At 31.0% G+C, this 18,260-nt stretch overlaps 1 protein-coding gene across 2 annotated transcripts; it reads right to left on the minus strand.

Annotated features, from left to right (window-relative positions):
- Positions 1-1,141: 1,141 nt before the first annotated feature.
- LOC148612694 (TBC1 domain family member 13-like) lies at positions 1,142-17,555 on the minus strand. 2 transcript variants are annotated; one of them, XM_088594349.1, is made up of 15 exons: positions 17,516-17,555; positions 14,150-14,223; positions 13,771-13,811; positions 12,625-12,686; positions 11,578-11,659; positions 9,514-9,596; positions 8,575-8,734; positions 7,803-7,934; positions 6,380-6,446; positions 5,376-5,477; positions 4,356-4,499; positions 3,223-3,304; positions 2,320-2,377; positions 2,043-2,144; positions 1,142-1,393 (listed from the first exon to the last, which is right to left on the minus strand). In XM_088594349.1, the coding sequence occupies exons 1-14, from the start codon at positions 17,533-17,535 to the stop codon at positions 2,085-2,087; spliced, it is 1,167 nt and encodes a 388-aa protein (XP_088450475.1). In that variant the 5' UTR covers positions 17,536-17,555; the 3' UTR covers positions 1,142-1,393; positions 2,043-2,084. The 2 variants fall into 2 exon arrangements, with proteins under 2 accessions (XP_088450475.1, XP_088450476.1); XM_088594350.1 differs by lacking the exon at positions 17,516-17,555 and adding an exon at positions 17,480-17,500.
- Between the last annotated feature and the right edge of the window lie 705 nt (positions 17,556-18,260).

Genomic DNA, 18,260 nt, shown 5'->3' on the forward strand with positions numbered 1-18,260 from the left:
AGTCGAAGGGACCATGCAAAAATGAGTTATCTGAGGTTTGAGTAATCCAAGGTCAAGGATAAACCGGAAATACTATTTGTTTGGTCCATGATTGTTTCTGTATTTACATCATTTGTTATGCTTGTACATGTACATGTACTTCACTTTACATGATACTTCGTAATGTCATTCGTTTCATATCAGAAGATTTTTTTTTTGTATGTTGTATATCGTGTTTGAAATACTGAATGGCACCGAGTGTTCTAGTGAAATTTCCTTTTTATTTTTTCTATATCAAAAACGTCATAGTTCATAACATGCTGTGTTTGATTCACAATCAGGATTATTGTCAAACCATGTGCTCTATAATATTACAATAAAATTTCAGATTCACTAGCGGAACGAATGTAGTCATTGAAATACCCTTACTATTGTCTGTTTGATGTTTCATTAAGTAGTCAGATACCATTACAATTCATTTGTATTTTTTAATTTTTTTTTCAAAATATCAAAATATCCGATATCACTGTTGTGTAAATTCTGATGTGTTATTAATACAATTCGTTTCTTTTAACAACACACGCAATTTTAAATTAGTTAAATAAACAAATCAAACCATAAAGAGTGTCACCAAATTAATTTTAAAAGCCATGCTAATTGTTGTTAAAACAGGATCATGGTTTGTAATAAAGCAATCAGTTTTCCAACTAATTAGTTGACTTCGAGACATCAGGGTTAATTAACATCAAAGTCCTATCGAGGGGACTGATTGATACTTCGAGTTATCCGAGGTTTCGATTCATCTGAGTTCGAGTCATCCGAGGTGAAATTGTATTGGAGTAAGGGGATTTTTGCTGGGACTTTGTAATTAGTTCAAGTTATCTGAGATTTCGACTAATCCGAGTTCGACACATCGAGGTTCGACTGTAATACATGTACTTGTTGGTCACAATAACATCCCTGGCTATTCCACTCTAAAAATAAATGATCCTAACTTGTATTATTTTCAGCTTTGCATTTATCAATTCTGTTACTGTGATTATACATATTTTTTTGTGATTTGTTGTTAATTAAATTCATCCTCTATAAAAACACACGGGTTAAAAAGTAGACTACCATCAGACTGAAAGGCTGTATGTAAATGAAATCACTGATGGCAAAACAGGAACTAACAATTTATTGAATAAAAATAATTCCAATGGCCAACATAGTAAACAAGTCATAAAATAATATTTGTGAATGGCAGACAGAATTAACAATATAAACACATGGCCATGAAGGATGGCAGGCAAAATTAACAAGTCACAAATGGCTGAGTTTACAGAATATAATCACATGACCAATGCTGTTTTGTTCGTTACGAGTAAAGCCTCCTGCTGGACTGAAACACTTCAATACAGTTTGGTTTGCATGGCTGCAAAATAAAATGGTAGAAAACAGCATAAGGCAACAGTAAATTCAGTAATCCTTCCAATCAAGCATAAGTCTCATTTTTCAAAATACATGTAATATTGTATGGTATATTATTTTGGCAGGTGTAAATTTGGCACTTTTGAGTGAAAATGGTTTAAGAAAAAATTTGGTGGATGCTAAGAGGTGCACCAAGTATTTATGCCCAAAGGAAAATTTTAACAGAATTTTTTCTGATATTTTTAGGAAGACTACAAAAATACACCAAAATTAACACCCCCAAAAAACCTTTCCACTTAACTGTAAAAAAAAATGTGATAATTACTGAATTTACAGTATTTTGATATCAATGATGAAATACATACTAATATTTAGAATGAAACCAAATAAGTACAATCTCACTATGAAGCTGGTAAGAAACTATTCTGCTCACAAGGATGAGAGTATTTTGGGGGAAAATATAGACAGGATAAGCAAGATACTTTTCAATATACTCTCTGTTCACAATCAATTAATGTTCATTCTTTGCTCGTTCATATATTGTACATAAATGCCACATTCATGTAAACCATTAGTTTCCCCAGCTGTATACTGAGGTTGAAAGTAAATGTGGTCTTTGACTGTAGATAGAAAGTAATGATCATTCTACTTACAAAATATCACAGAGAGTTATTGAAACTAGAATTAAATTTCTGCTATCTGATTTCTGTGGCTTTGGCTAGTACCCGCTGTATATCAACTTTATCTTGAACATTCTGGAAAAATAAAACAAAATGAGAGGTAAAATATGACATCTATTATTCAATAGCTAAATATATACTAAGAATGGATCCTTGATTTGGAAATCTAGAAATCATTAGTGTGTCAAATTTAATACCACACCGTGAAGGATGAAAACATGCTAATGAGGTAAATGTAAATGAAACTTACTTGAATTAACTTCATCACCTGTGGAAAGTCCCCTTGTATGATATCTTGTCTTAATTCTCTGAAAAATTGAAAATATTATTTGTGAATAATTAAATTTGTTTATTTCTCATCTGGGCAGATCGGTTCTTTTTCCATAACCTAACTTAGTACTGTGACATCATTAATGTTGACTGGTCTGCAGTCAGCAAATTCAAGTAATTCCAAAAGACATAAGGCTTTGATGAAGGAACAAATCCTAATTTTGTCTATAATTAATTAGAAATCAAATTATAAGAATTGTTTTAAATTGCTCCCATAACCAACTTTGGGGCAGTTTACACTTGTTAATAAACCACTTTGTGATTCATACAGCGTAAACTGTCCCTAAGCTGATTATTTCATATAACCTGGTCAAAAATTTAAAAAAAACAATCTTTTTAAAAGTATCTAAAATAATTTTTATTGCATAATTCACTTGTTGAACATGTGCCTTCATTGAAAAAAAGTTTTATTGTAGTCCTTCATGTATTGCTCAGAATCTGACAATGGAAAATGGAAAATTCAATGAAATTATTTTAAAACAGATCCTTTTACAAACAAATGTAAAAACATTTTTTTTATTGGAAAACATAGAGGCATTGACACACATTCTTCAAAAGCTGCATTTTGGATTGAAACATGGTATATATAACTACTAAACTTTATACTAATTTTTCAAAAACTGCTTAGTGACAATATTTTGTGCCCTTTTCCTGCTATAGTAATATTGCAATACCTTATAAATTATGTATGCTTGGAATAAGTTAGCATTTTTACTTTAATCTGTGCAAAAAGGACTTTTCAGAAAGTAAATTGAAATTTTCACAAAATGCTAGACCTGAAAGAGGTGTTAGTGATTTTACCACTTATCATTTAGGTACTTACATACAAATTGCACAACATATGCAAATGAGGAAATGAAATCTTTTGTCATCTGCAAACAGCGAGTCCCATATCCTCAATACATCTATAATGATAAAACAAAACTTTGTATAATGATCAATAAACCTGAATATATCCATTATTGAAAAGACATTTTGCCCATCATTAAAGTCCATGTGGTGACATGTAGAAGTTTAATTATTAAATGCTTGGCATTTGGTGGATGACTATCTCATACCACATCTCCTATTTTTACATGAAATGATTAATCATAACCCTCCCCAACATTGCAGGAAGTATATAGTGATCATGATATCTATCTGTCTGTCCACAAATTTTCCATTGCAAATTGTCTACAAATACCTTTCATATTCATCTGATATTTTGACAGAGGCTCTATCAAGGTATCTAGAAATGGCATTTGTGGGGTTATATTTCTGACTGAAGACATCAACATTTCATTTGGTGATGTGATAATATGGTTCCTGGGGTATACTTTAGTGAGTTGTTCTAGTTCAAAACAGTAGAACTAAAAAACTTTCAAGTCATGACAGATAAATCGCTGTAAAAAAGCATACAAAAGAGCAATCTTCAATTTCAATGTTTCAAGTCCCATTAATACAGAATTTCCTTCAAGCATAACATACAATCTCCAAAATTAAAAAAAAAAACCTTCATTAGTAACAGTTTTAATCAACCCTTCTATTGGGAGTCAAGATAATTTTGGTGAAATTCAGGGAGACGGACAGACAGACAGACAAGGTGATTCCAATTTACCACTCATTGGTTTAGGGTATTAAAATGTTATGATATAGCAGAAACTATTGTATTAGAATGCTACAGAAACTGTGACAACTAAGAATTCTAATTTAACTGCTTTGAACTACTTCCATATTTATTATTGTTTAAGTACTATTGTTTGTGGGGTACCAATTTTCATGGTTTTAATGGGTAGGCCAAACCGCAAAATTTGGTTCCCAATGAAAAGGAGATTTCATTGATGTGGATACTAAAAAACCAAAAAACCATGATTAAAGAATGCACGAACTTGTGTTTCTTCCCTAATCCACAAAATAAAGAACTTTCACAGTACTTGAATACTCCATCAAATTTTGTACAAACTTAAAGAAGCCTACCTGGCAAAGGAAATTCTTGAGACAATAATAAAGTTAACCATCGGAATGCATAAAACTGAGGTTTGATATTGAGGTCTTCTATTCTGTGATGCAATCTATCGTCACTTGATTTTAATGTGTCTGAAAACTTCTGCATCATATAACCTGAAATAAAGTTAAAATATATTATCTATAATGTTCCTAACTCATGCCTCAATCTACAAAATGATTTAAAGACATACCAAGGTCAACATTGAGGGAGTTTTTCATACAATTACTGTACTGTCAAACTTATGGTAGGACTTAGTAAACACATACAAATAAAAATTTAGTATACACATCCATGTTGTACAATAAAAAGTGAAACCTGCTCGAACCAAACCACTTTTGGACAGAGAGATTTTTCGGTTAAGGAGGTAGATCTATGGCAGGGGACTTAACTCTTGAAATTAGTGATATGTTTGTATCATATTCAATTTCACCAAAGCCATTCAAGCTTTCATCTGAAACAGAATAAAATCAGTCCAAGTTACTTTGATGCTTACATGAGATTGATGTAAAATGACGAATACAAACGTTCCAATGATTTGAATGAGTTGTGTCCCTTACATTAGGACTAACTCCTTAAAGCCTTCAAAAGTATTGAAACTATTATCAAGGGACTTCAGAAGATGTTGGTTTACACAGGTAACTGGTTAATCGAGGACTGGGTTTAAACTGGTTTCACTGTACAACTAAACATTTCAAAAAACCTTGGCAAGTTAATTTCCCAAATTCTGTTAAACACTTTTCTTATTCTTGGGTATCAGTTTTTGTGGTTTTACCAGACCTAAATTCTCCCAGATCTTAGAACTCATTGATTTCATAAGACCTTTATAGTTTTCAATAAAAATATTCCATTCATTGGGAACTGAAATTTGTAATTTGGCAAAAACAAAAAAAAAACAAAGTTGATATCCACAATATGTTAGTTTGAAAGAATTCTCTATTATCAGTAACTGTAAAATATTTTAATCAAAACATTTATCGTATAATAGTTACCGATTCCACATTGAGAATCTGTATCTAACGTCTTTATGAACAAATCTCTAATTTCTGACATTAAATTCATAAAACAGAAAAATGAGTCTGCCTCAGCATTTTCTGGAAAAGAAAAAAAACCAATATAATAGATTCACCTAATTTAATCATCTAATTATCATATAAATTTCTTATGTAAATAACATATAATAAATTCACATGATAATCATATGTTGCATTTCATTTGATTCTCATATGTAAATATTGGCTTGCCATATAACTGAAACATATGTTAATCGTATGTAAACTGAAACCTATGTAAATCATATCATGCTTGATTCATATAATAATCATATGTTGCACTGCATTTGTTTCTCATGTGTGGCACTGTTGGCTGTGTAGAATAGCTACAGTTGTACTGAAATCAATATCACTTCATTTCAAATTGGTATAAAATGTGTCAGAGGAATGCCGGAACAATGTTCATCATTTCATGCCTAATACAGTAGCCAGGTACTATGCTGAAGGTCAGTGACCCCAAGCATTATTAGGTCCATAGAAACTTTACATAGGGCTAGTAAGTGACCTTACAAATTCACAAGAATGGGTCTCAGACTCCAATTCAAGAGCACTAGAAGTTATTGTTTACACATGCAGTATATAGACTAAAATCTCATCAAGGAAACCTCATGCATAAATATGACTGTTGTTATACGATAATACAATAAGTTTGGTAATTACACAATATAGAAAATTCTTATAATATTGCAGAAGTACCAAACTGAACACAAATCTACATGTGGTTGTATGCTTTCAACGGAAAAATCTGGAACAAAAATATTAATCGAAAATCAAAACCTGCAAGCTCCACTGAATCAACCAATCTATAAATCCAGTAATGCATTTAAGCTACCTTCTCTGCAATTTACAAATTTCTTATCAAGAAATGCCTAAAATAGTCGTTTTGAATATAATACAGATCATAATACTGGTATAACTTAAAATATTCAATATATTCTTCTTACCTCTGCATTCAACATTAGGGTCTGAGGCAAAACTGTAATATATAGGCCCTATAATTTCATTCATACCCTGGAAATAATACATGAGAAAATGTTAGTAGAAACCAGTAAACTTACCGAATTGGAAATATAGAAATCTTGGCATGTATATTGACAAATAGTATCTGAAGTAGATTGTTATACTGTAAACATATAAGTTTACATGGTTGCTAATTTTTGCAGATTCTGTCAAGTGAACATATTTGCTGGTATCAAATTTCGAGGTTTCAAAAAATAATATGCATTCTATAATGTTAAAAGTCAATTATGTGTCTACTATTTTTCATGCTTTTCTGTCCACTGCGAAAATAGCAAAAATTAGTACCCCGCAAAAATTAATACTTTAACAGTATAGGGTGTGCTATTTGCATTCAGGCTGGGGTATTTGTACCTCAATCCTCTGAAAAAGAAGCATCCATTAGAAGTTCTAATATGATGTCCTTAAAATTATAGACAGATTCAAAAGTTATAGTGTGGCATTATTTAGGAAATAAATCACTGAAACTCCATTTTATCATGGTTTTCCCACAAGCTGACTATTTATGCTGATAGTTTACCCCTCGCTATTGCATGGGATACAGTAATGTGGCATAAATGGTCAGCTCATGGTAAAACAATGAAAAAATGGAGTTTCCCTGATTTTTTTCTTAAATAATGCCACACTATAACTTTTTAGACTGTCTACAATGCAACTTATATTGCTCAAAATATAGTTTGGTAAGTTCTTTTACTTATCAATGCTTTTTTTCTAGTAATATTTTATTAGTTTGTGGAGTTATGAATTTATAAATTCCTTTCAACCACCAATCCTTTCAATTGAAAATTCGTGTTCCAAGAAGACTTGAGATGTTGGTTTAACCAGCCCATGAAAATTCTAAAAAAGGATTTCAAACAAACATTAGTGCTTCCACAGTATTATCTGTAGATTCACACAAGTTCAAAGTCTATTGAAACTGATATGAACAATATCAGTTCATGTTTACACAAGTTTAAAGTTGGTTTAGAAAGTTTACCAATATATTACAGTTTAGATCCCAGCAAGTTCAACGGTACATGTAATATGTAAATGTATAACATGTACATTGTTTTGGAAATTATGTAAAAATTATATGTACTGTACATTTTTTTGTCACAGTAGTCTACAACTAATACATAGGTTATCCAGCAACATAGAGGAAATTGCCGATCTGTAGTAATTCCCACAAATAGTCATGTTATCTTGAAGTGTAAATTTTATCGTAAATCATGACTTCATAATGTAGCATAATTACTTACATGTACTATCAATTCTACACTTACCACATTTTGTGAAATCAATTGCTGATTTTTATACCTGTAAAAGAACAAAATTCAAATCTTGCCCATTGTAAAATTAATGCCTACCTACCTGTACATAACCTTGCCCAGGATTAAGCTTTGAGTATATAAATAGAATTCTTTCTACCACTTCCCAATGAGCTTCCTGGCCATCTGGTAATAACATGTATTCTTCACTTACTTTTCGTCTACTGAACACTTTCTATAATTAAAACAAGAATTTTCTCTCAATGCTATGCCAAGAATACATGTATGGATTCCATTAGGCATTATACTAGTCTGCAATACTTAAATTATTTTTCAGTGGAAGCAGATAGACCGTCAGTAAATTGTAAAGCATGTGTTTGATTTATGCACTACAGCTTTGCTGAATTTTTTTCATATACAGTAACAGTGAAACCTGTCTAAACTGAACCCTGAAAAATACAAAAACCTGTCTACAACAGACACTTTTTTTAATTCCTAGACACATTTTGCATACCCTTTATCACACCCCTACACCTTTATTATATACCCTATTTACTGTACCTGAACTGCTCCGTGCAACAAAACTGTGATTGGTCATCGACCACATATCAGTTTACGATCAACAATCCTTCAGTGATCAATCAGTCAGCGGTCACTGATCTATCAAATCGTTGCATGGATCAGTTAAGGGTCTGTAGCACCTCTATTCTGAACACATTCAAAGTATAATAAAATGAACATGGACATGTCAAAGTCACATGCCATATCAACCCTGGACCTATATCACCCCTCGGGCTAGAAGCTCTTTCAGTTTAATATGGGATATGATACAGATTATAGAATGTAAAATTCATTATATATCATGATATACTTACATTAACATTCCCTAATCTGTCAACCTTGATAGTTTCTGATTGGAGTACACATTGTTCTACTCGCTTTCGTAAAGTTTCAACCCGTGAATCTGCATGAATTATCTTTTTACAAGGATAATCTGTGGCCTTTTGGAAGAAAAATAAATCTGGACACAATCTCCTATAATAAAAAAATAATTTAATTTCAATAAGTATTACTCTAGTTAAGGAACACAACAGCTTGTTCCTTGCAAAAAAGATTTTAAAAAAACTTAACTATCCCAGTGTTGTTATATATTAGATTTATCCATGCCTGAGTATTAAATTGTTTTGTCAATTATCAAAAAAGTTGATATTTTGTAAAAGTCATTTTGGTCATTCAGAATTACTTCCCCTTGATTTCAATTTCAATTTTTTTAAACAAAAACATACAATCATGATTCATGACACATGTGACATATTTAACATGTTTTTCCTGTTTTCCATCTGATTTTTAAAAACTTTCAAACTTCATCTACAAGGATTCAGAAATTATGTGGGGCATCTCTAGTCATAATTAATCTGGAAACTTTTGTTCCGGTCTCATTTTCTAGTAAAAAAAGTTCCATAAGGCCATATAAATTTAATTCCCTAGTTCTTGAGGGAGGCATTTCTTTCACAATTTTATTGACCAACAAGGTAATGAGGGTGCTTTTTAAATTGTTCAGTTCCAAATATAAATGATGAGAGGAGTGTACTGCTATGTTGTGAGGCACCCTCAAAAAAGATGAACTCAAAAAATTGCTTTCTGCTGGCCTTACCTAAAGCACTGAATCTTGATGACAGATTTATATTTATGAGCTACTTCAGAAATGTGATACATAGTAAAATAGTCAGCGGAAAACTCCATTTTGTGCTATTATCCTTCCATGGTTTGTGTAATAGATGACAAAACCATTTTTATTATTAATATCTGCTTACCTACAGTCTTTATCAATCTGTAGTAACATATCATTGTCTTTGAAGTAGGTTCCCCAGTTACTGTTTGGATTTGGGTTCAGGGGCTGTAAAACAAAGTCACCATATTATTTTTAAACATATATTTCCCAATAAAAGCAGCAAGTAAAATTCCCTGAAGATTAAAATGTAAAGGAAATATATTGATAGCAACAATTAAAATTTAAAATAACATATTTCTTCTTGAAAGGAAAGTTTGGGATAGACCTTTGGTTTTTTTCGTAGTTCATAGTTAGTATTGCTTAAATGTTAATGGCATACCCAACTTACTTTACTTGTTAAGGAGGTAGACCTAGGGTAAGGGACACAACTCTTAAAAACCATTGGAATGTTTGTATTCACCATTTTACATCAATCCTATGTAAGCATCTAATTAACTTGGATTCATTTTATTCTGCATCAAACGAAAGCTTGAAAGACTTTGGTGAAATTGAACATGATACAAACATATCCCAGACTTTATGCCCTTACACTAGGTCTACCTCCTTAAATAAGAAAAAAAAGTTGACAACTCAAATACACAGTTTGGTAATAACTATGATTAAGCATGTGTTTTTTTTTTAAACCAAACAAGAGAAAAAGAAAACAGCTAATATATTGTTCATAAATTAAGAAATAGAAATATGCAACAATAGTCCTAATAAAATAAATACATTAAAGCTGCATTAGCTGTTATTTTCATACATTTTTGTTTCTGTTGAAATATGCATTAACCTTGAATTATTTCTACTAAATTGTACTTTTCCTGTATAATTTTATTTAATATCCACAAATAAAATACATTTAATACATGAAATAGGTGTTCATACATTTATTGTCTTGCAAGATAAAAAGTCGACCTAAATAAATTTGTAAGCATGTAACTTCTGGTAACCTTAATCTGCACATGTGCTGAAAGGGTTGATTCTTTAAAAAAAAAATCTGATTGCAAAGCGAAAGTGGTTAATCAAAGGCAAGAGACCAACAGACTCAAACCGTAAAAGAAAAAAGTTAGAATATAACACAAGGATCCTATTGTGATATTATGTGGCACAAATATGGTCAGTAATTGTCATTATTTATTTGAAAACTAATCAAGAAATAGATGAAATGAAATATAAAAAAGAAATGTGCTTATTGTAATTTTCTTTTTTACCAAGGTGAAAGTATTTTTAACCGAAGTGATTGTCCTGTTGACAATATTCCGAGGTAGTGGCGAAAAATAATTAGATCAGCGCTACTGATCTTCTTTGATTAAAAAAATATGTTGTTTTCACAACATTCTGTATGTATTATCGGCATTTATTGCTTCAATTGCATTACTACAAACTTATTCATTGAATCAGCAAAATTTCAGTAGAATCAGAACAGAACAAATTTGGCAGCTAATGCAGCTTTAGATGATAAGACAGAAAAATAAAAATATATTAAGCTCAGTTCTAAAGACGAGACTTAGTAAAAATTTGTATAGAACATGATAAAAACTTTTGCAGAACTTTTAATGCTGACAACAAGTACTTTAAGTAGTAGTCTTTGTAAGAATCATGCAAAATCTGTAAAATTTGATACACCCAAAAAAAAAAGCTTCATATTTTTATTTTTTTGTAATTAAGTTGTTTTATGGGTCTATATTATGAAATATGTAATTATTCATTCCAATCTGTCTGCTCTTAGAAGATAATCAAGATTGAAAAATCCAATAGATTCTTTTGAATTTGAGTGTCATTTACAGAGTTATTTCCCTTAGTTTTGAAATCTACAGTACATTCTATATAATTTTTATCTGCTAAAAACATGGTTATATGAAAAGCCACATGTCAATTTCTGTTAACTATAGGAAAATACCAAAAATAAAAATATATAGGCTTTCCAGCTATAAATCATATTTTGCATGTTTCTTAGGTGGAGTTCAACTTAAGTACTCCTTAAATGTATTGCTGTTTTCATTATAGTGTTAAATGCATTTGAGAGATAAATTTTTTTATGACATATTTAAGTTGTATCACCACCAACTTGAATCATGCATGGACATATACTTTATCAACTTACATGATCATCTTCATGTGACCCAGTTGAAGCATCCAATCCAGGCTTCACTATCATCTCCTCGATGAAATTTGTGTATACTTGTCTACAATAAAATCATATTTGTATTAAAGGAGGTAGACATATGGTAAGGGACATCACTCACAAAATCAGGGATATGTTTGTATCATATTCAATTTCATCAAAGCCTTTCAAGCTTTCATTTGAAACAGAATGAAATTAATCCAAGTTACTTTGATGTTTACATAAGGTTGATGTAAAATGCTTAATATAAATGTTCCAATGATTTGTAAGAGTTATGCCCCTTACCTACGGTCTACCTCCTTAATATTTACGGTAATTACTATTTTCATGTACTTTATAAAGTGAGACATTTTTTTTAATGTGAATAACAGCAACTGACTTAAAATTGTGGTAATCAAAGTTCACGTTATGGAATTTGTACATAAGTGAACTTTGTGTGTGAGTTTTCTTACAAAAATTAAAATTGCATTTTTTTAATAAAACAGCGAAATTGTAATTGCAAATGCCAGCAATAATTTCTGAATTTACAGTAATTACAAGTTACAATATACATGTACTGCATGTTTTAAAGAAGTTGCTAATCTATATCCTATTTCAATTTTTTTAAATAGTACAATTATTTTGTTCAGTTTATTTCTTTTTGTGTACCTCATGTGTTTTTCCATAAATGTTTTCAATTAATTTTGATTCTAATATGATATGCCTCAAGGCTCATTAGACCACAGCCGTGGTAAAAAAGTGATAAACAAATGACCAACATTTCCCACAATACATAGACTGTGTCTATTCAAAAATATGAGGGAAACAGTTCTATTAGAATATAAATAAATCATGGAAATTCTATTTTATCATTATTTTACCACGGGCTGTCGTTATTTAACCCTAATTATCGCTTGGAGTATAACAATGTGACATTAATAGCCAGCCTGTGGTAAAACAATGATAAAATGCAGTTTCCAAGATTTATTTCTTAATTAATTTCTGGATTAAAATGATGATCTGATTAAAATTATTTTTTCCACTAACCTCTGTTTTTCCAGGAAGCTTTTCCACTCTCCTCTCTTATAAGGGAGATAATTCAACAATAACTATGATAAAAAAAAAAGACAAATTTTAAAATCATGAAAAAACAAAATGTAAAGGAAATAGCATAGGAAACAGAAAATAATGCACCTTTTATTCTCATGTTCTTCTAAGCTATTTTCTTCCTCTTTAAAAGGTAATATTAGATTTTCTACAGCATCATCTATCTTTAGACTACTGTGACACATATACATAACAATAAAGAATCAAATGTTTTATACTTGAAAAACTTGACTGATATTGTTTTCTTTTATTTCTTATCATATAAACTTCAGACAAAGCATACAAGGTCAAGAAAAAACATATTTTTATGTCCTTTCTGTAAACAGATCTGTATTTTGGGGAAAACAGTAAATTCACCTCTGTCTCAAATAAAGTACCAATATCATATACAATGTATATTTTTTGTTTAAGAATTGGCTATGATAAAAATTTTGTCTATTGAAAAATAACATAAATTTTCCATGTGCATATTGTTTATAGCACAAAGTGCAATAAACCAAATATGCACATGGATAATTTATTTATTTTTCAAAAGACAAATTTTTTATCATAGCAAATTCTTATAAATTAATTTTAAAACATATTTTTATCTTTAAACATGAGAAAAGTATCTCTGATTTTAACTGAATAGGAGCGTGTCAATATTTTTCTTATCCACTGAGATATAACAAAATTATTTTACCCAATCAGATTACAGTATATATCTCAAATTAATTTATCTAAACATATAACAACTGAATGAGAAAATAAAACCAGTTATGAAGTCAATAACTTTTTTTTTAATTTAAGTAGCACTTCAGCTAAGAATCATGCAAAATGTGATTCATGGCTAAAAATATGTAGCCTTTTTTGGGGTGTATCACATTTTTTCAGATTTTGCATGATTCTTACAAGGACAGCTACTTAATTAGGAATACATGTAAAAGTATATTTTGCAGATTTTTGACACACATGTATCATCCCAAGCCTGATGTTTATAAAGACTACTTCTTCAATCCAGCATAGAAACATTTATTCAATGATGCAAACATAAATCTTATTTTTTTTCACTGTTACCATAGTGATAAAAGAATCAGAATACTTTACCTTCCAACATATTGATCTGTAACCACTTTCAAATGGACACCCTAGTTAAAATATGTAAAAGTAAATTATACACATTGTGTAGGTTGTTAATGGTGTTTTATGTTATAGAAAAAAGAATAATTCCGAAATAAAAAATAAAAAAAGGAATCTGGGTTGCATATATAATAAAAAATACTTAAAAACTGAAATTGCTGTTCCAAATTAATAAATTTAAGCTTTTTTATCTTAAGAACCCAAATATACATGCATACAGGAATACAATTACATGATCTGACTATGGATTGCAAATTTAAGACTATACAAGTTATATTGTTCAATTAAAATTGACTCATGATTTTTTTTTATTATACCATATTTTTTAATATTGTTTTAATATTACCATTAAAGCATAACTTTCTCAGCTTCTTCAAATCAATTACATCATCAGCTAATAACTCCTCAAATTGTTTCAGCCTGTTCAATAAAGATGCACAATTTATTATCTTTTCATATGTACATCTAAAAGTACATGTAAGAACCATTTCATAGCTATTATTATATTTGAGTTCTTGTACATGTAAGGCAGACTTATTAGAAGAAAAGGCAAATATTTTAAAATTACCAGTAAAATAGGGTAAAACTATCTGAGAAAAGTCACTCACACATTTTTATGTGTCTATGAAATCAGGATATTTCTGCAGTTAATGTGGAACAATTTTAAAACATATTTTTACTACAATGTGACCCTCCACCAGTTCCATTCCCATAAGTATTAAGTGTCAGTCCCTGTAAGAATCAGGCAGTAGGTTTTAAAAAAAAACATCATTTTGATAGTATAATTTGACTATTTGCACAATCATAATCAAGGAAAACAGACAAGATTTTCCATATCATGCTGGACCACTGAGTTACAATTTCATTGAAATGCACTGAAAATGGATATTTCAAGGACAGATAACTCTGTCAAATACCTCATTTGTCTTAGATTCTATTGAAAAATTTCTGAGCAAATCCAATGATGCCAAGATCAAATAATGGTCCTCTCAAATAGAGAAAGCATCTTTGAGTGATATCTTATTTGTCAGATCGGTGGGGTTTTGACATGCATGTTTCTGATTTTTCTTATCTTGCCTGAATCTTACAAACACTTACACTTAAGATTTATAACAATTGCCTCTCTTTGAATAATATGTACATCAACATGACAGCAAATTTCTGGAACTCTAAATGGAAGAATTTCCAATTTCATTTTTGCATATAGATCACAATCAATTCATAAATATTTGTTTTAAAGTACCCTAGCAATGGAAGAGGTTGAGAAAATAGAATTCCTTCCTCTTATTACCGGTTCCCCGTGCAGGTCCGGGTGTTAAAAGAATAGGCCTGCAGCAGCTTGTCGTAAAAGGCGACTGAATAGTGCTCAGAACCCTAGCCAGGGGCTAGGGCGCTCTGCCCACAGAGCAACTGGGATGTGTGCCCTAGGTCGTGGAATGGGATACCACTGGCGTGTTACATGCTGGGGTTGTCAGGCTATAATACAGAAAACCTGACCACAAACCATAGTGGTGCACTGTGTTGGGAAAGATGCCACGTTCCTCGCACGTTAAAGAACCCTACTTTGGTATTCTCCCGGAGTAGGAACCATAGGGCTCCACAACAGGAGGCTAAATTGCCCAACCCTACCCACCTCTCCCTATTTCAAGTGGCAATCAAATTTTGTCGTCCCCATTGTCCTTGTGTCCCATCCCTTTTTCATTTCATCATCATGTCATGTTCATTTTATCATCAATTTCATGTTCATCCTCTGAATATAGCTGAAATATTGCTGCTCGGAAGTTAAACCCCAACAAACAAACAAAACATCTTATTACCGGTGCACGTACATGTAGATATGGATTTACTCAATCCAATCACCTTCTTTGCCAAAATGGAGATACTTTCAGGTAACCCATTTGTATTTGACCAGCTTCCTTAATAAAAACAATACAGTCAAACCTGTGTTAACGACCACCTGTATTCAGCGACCACCTGTTTTATGCGACCTAATTTAGGTCCCCCCAATTCATTTTTCTATTATTTTAACTGTATTAAGCGACTCCCTGCGTAACGCGACTAGCGACCGTATTATTCATGTCTAAATGGTTAAAAAACCTGACTTACGCGACCTTTTGATTTTAGCGGAAATGTTCGAAAACCGGAAGTAAAGTAATTTTAAAACAAAAAATTCCGTCAAATTTACGAAAATATCCGGAAACTCGCGGAAATAAATACTGACGTATGAATAATAATCAGTTGAAAACAGTTTACATTAGATACGAAAATGGCGACGAAAAGAAAAGTTTTAACGTTAGAACAAAAAGTAGAGGCAATTAAATTGTTGGACAATGGAAGTCCAGCATATAAAGTAGCTGAAAGTTTTGGAGTAGGAAAAACACAGATTCAAAACTTGCGAAATCGTAAAGCTGAAGTTCTTGAGGATTTGGAGAAAAACATAGCGGGCTCATCAAAACAGAAAAGACATAAGACCGGCAACGAAGATATAGGATTTTTACCTAAAACACTTCTTTAATATTGTTAAATGCATGTTTAATTTTTATTAATGTATCATTTTGTGTTTTATTTTTATGTACATGTATATATTAAAGTTATCATGAAAACGTTTGTCTTTAAAGTGTTTTTAAAAAATCCTAGATGTCAAACCTGTATTAAGTGACCACCTGTCTTAAGTGACTTTTTTTACCTACTCCCTTGAAGGGTCACATAAGACAGGTTTGACTGTACTTGTTACCTAATCAAGTTCATGCTTAATATATCTCTAAAATTCATAACATTTACAAAAACAAATAAGGTATTGGTTTCTTCTGTTCAATGTCATCATTCTGTTACCATGGATTTCATTACTTTTATGACAAGCCTTCCAGAGCTTACTTAAAGGTGTATTAATACTTCTTGAAGTCAATTTTGTGATCTCTGAAAGTATTTACTATTTTGGATTTTGGTTGTACAATGGTGCATTTGTTCAATGTTGTGTTCTTTTCTATTTTTTTTTTTTTTTCAAATTGAAAATTACAAAATAATAGAGCATCAACAGTAAGCAACAAGTTGGACCAAGGAACAATTTTAATGCTTTTGTACTGCTTTTTATCATCTTAGTTTTAGTTGCTTTTAGTTCTAGTACTATTCATTCATCTGCTTTTATTTTGTGTTGTTAGCTCTTATCATACATGTACATTGTACAAAATGTATCTCGTGTATTGTCCATTATTGATTTGCACGCTTCATTACTATATTATGTCGGTCAAAAACTCAATAGAGCTTATGTTTATTATTTTGTATTACATGCTGACTCTAAATTAAACTTATTTCTTTATTTATTTAGAACAAAAAGGTTGGTGTAATGTACAAATGTACATGGATGGAGAGTTTTAGTGCTGTTTTGTCTAACTATCCACAGCTGCCTCCTGAAGTGCACTATCAAATATCAACTCAATAACTCAGCCTGGTCATTTAGTTTTTTAATGCTCTCCAAATCAGAATCAAAACAGAAACCAAATTGGTATGTTGCATTATTTCCCAATGTTGTTTTTTTTTGTTTTTTTTCTTGGTTTTGCACTTCCTATATGCATCAAATACAATTTACGTGCCGTATCTTTGAGAGCAAATGATTTTTCTTAGTAGTGGACTTTAACATTGACTTTCTCTAAAAAAGACACAACCTAAAAGACTCTACATTTAGAGAAAACTTATTAAATTGTGGGCGTCGTACCTGGCCTGGTGGGCTGCCATATTTATTTACTATCTCTACACATGCGTACTTATCACTTCCTACATGTGCTTTTCTATATTTAGTAACATATAGTGGTATGTGTCAGAGTTTTCAGATACACAAAAATGTAATTATTTTTACAAAAATAGTTTAATGGAAACAATGTGTCTGTTGCCATCCAACCCTATTGAAAAAAACTGCAAAATAAATTAAAATAAATTAAAAGGAACAACAACAAAATAAAAATGATTGAGAATGGGGACTGGACATTTAGCTTTTTGTTATTTATTTGGGGGAGGGATTTCCAATTTTATCAATTTTTTTTTCAACACCCCTCCATGTGGATGGGGAAAAAATCAAGACCGCCTTTCCAGGATTTAATAAAATTTCTAACTTCCCTCTTCGATCTTTTCATTGGTTAAAAGTTCAATGCCCCCTTTACAAATCAAAATAAAAATTTTGGAAACCCACTATATAAATTGAAAAGAAAATCTTCAAGACTCCCTCTTATTATACTGCCTACTACCCCCTCCCCCATAATTTTCTCCCACCCTTCCCTTACATTTACAAATAACCGGTCCCTAAGGACAATAAATCTATTCAGTTTCTCAGATATGACAAGAAGTTCACACTTGAGATATTCAAGTACATTTCCTGAATAGAACTTATAATACAATGTAGATATTGATATCTGTAAATTATCAAGGGAAATGAAGTAAATAACAATAATAACAATTATGTTCAA

The sequence above is a fragment of the Perna viridis genome, chromosome 7 (genome assembly GCF_037379345.1).
Source record: "Perna viridis isolate PV_CMFRI_1.1 ecotype Kerala chromosome 7, ASM3737934v1, whole genome shotgun sequence".
NCBI lineage: Eukaryota > Metazoa > Mollusca > Bivalvia > Mytilida > Mytilidae > Perna > Perna viridis.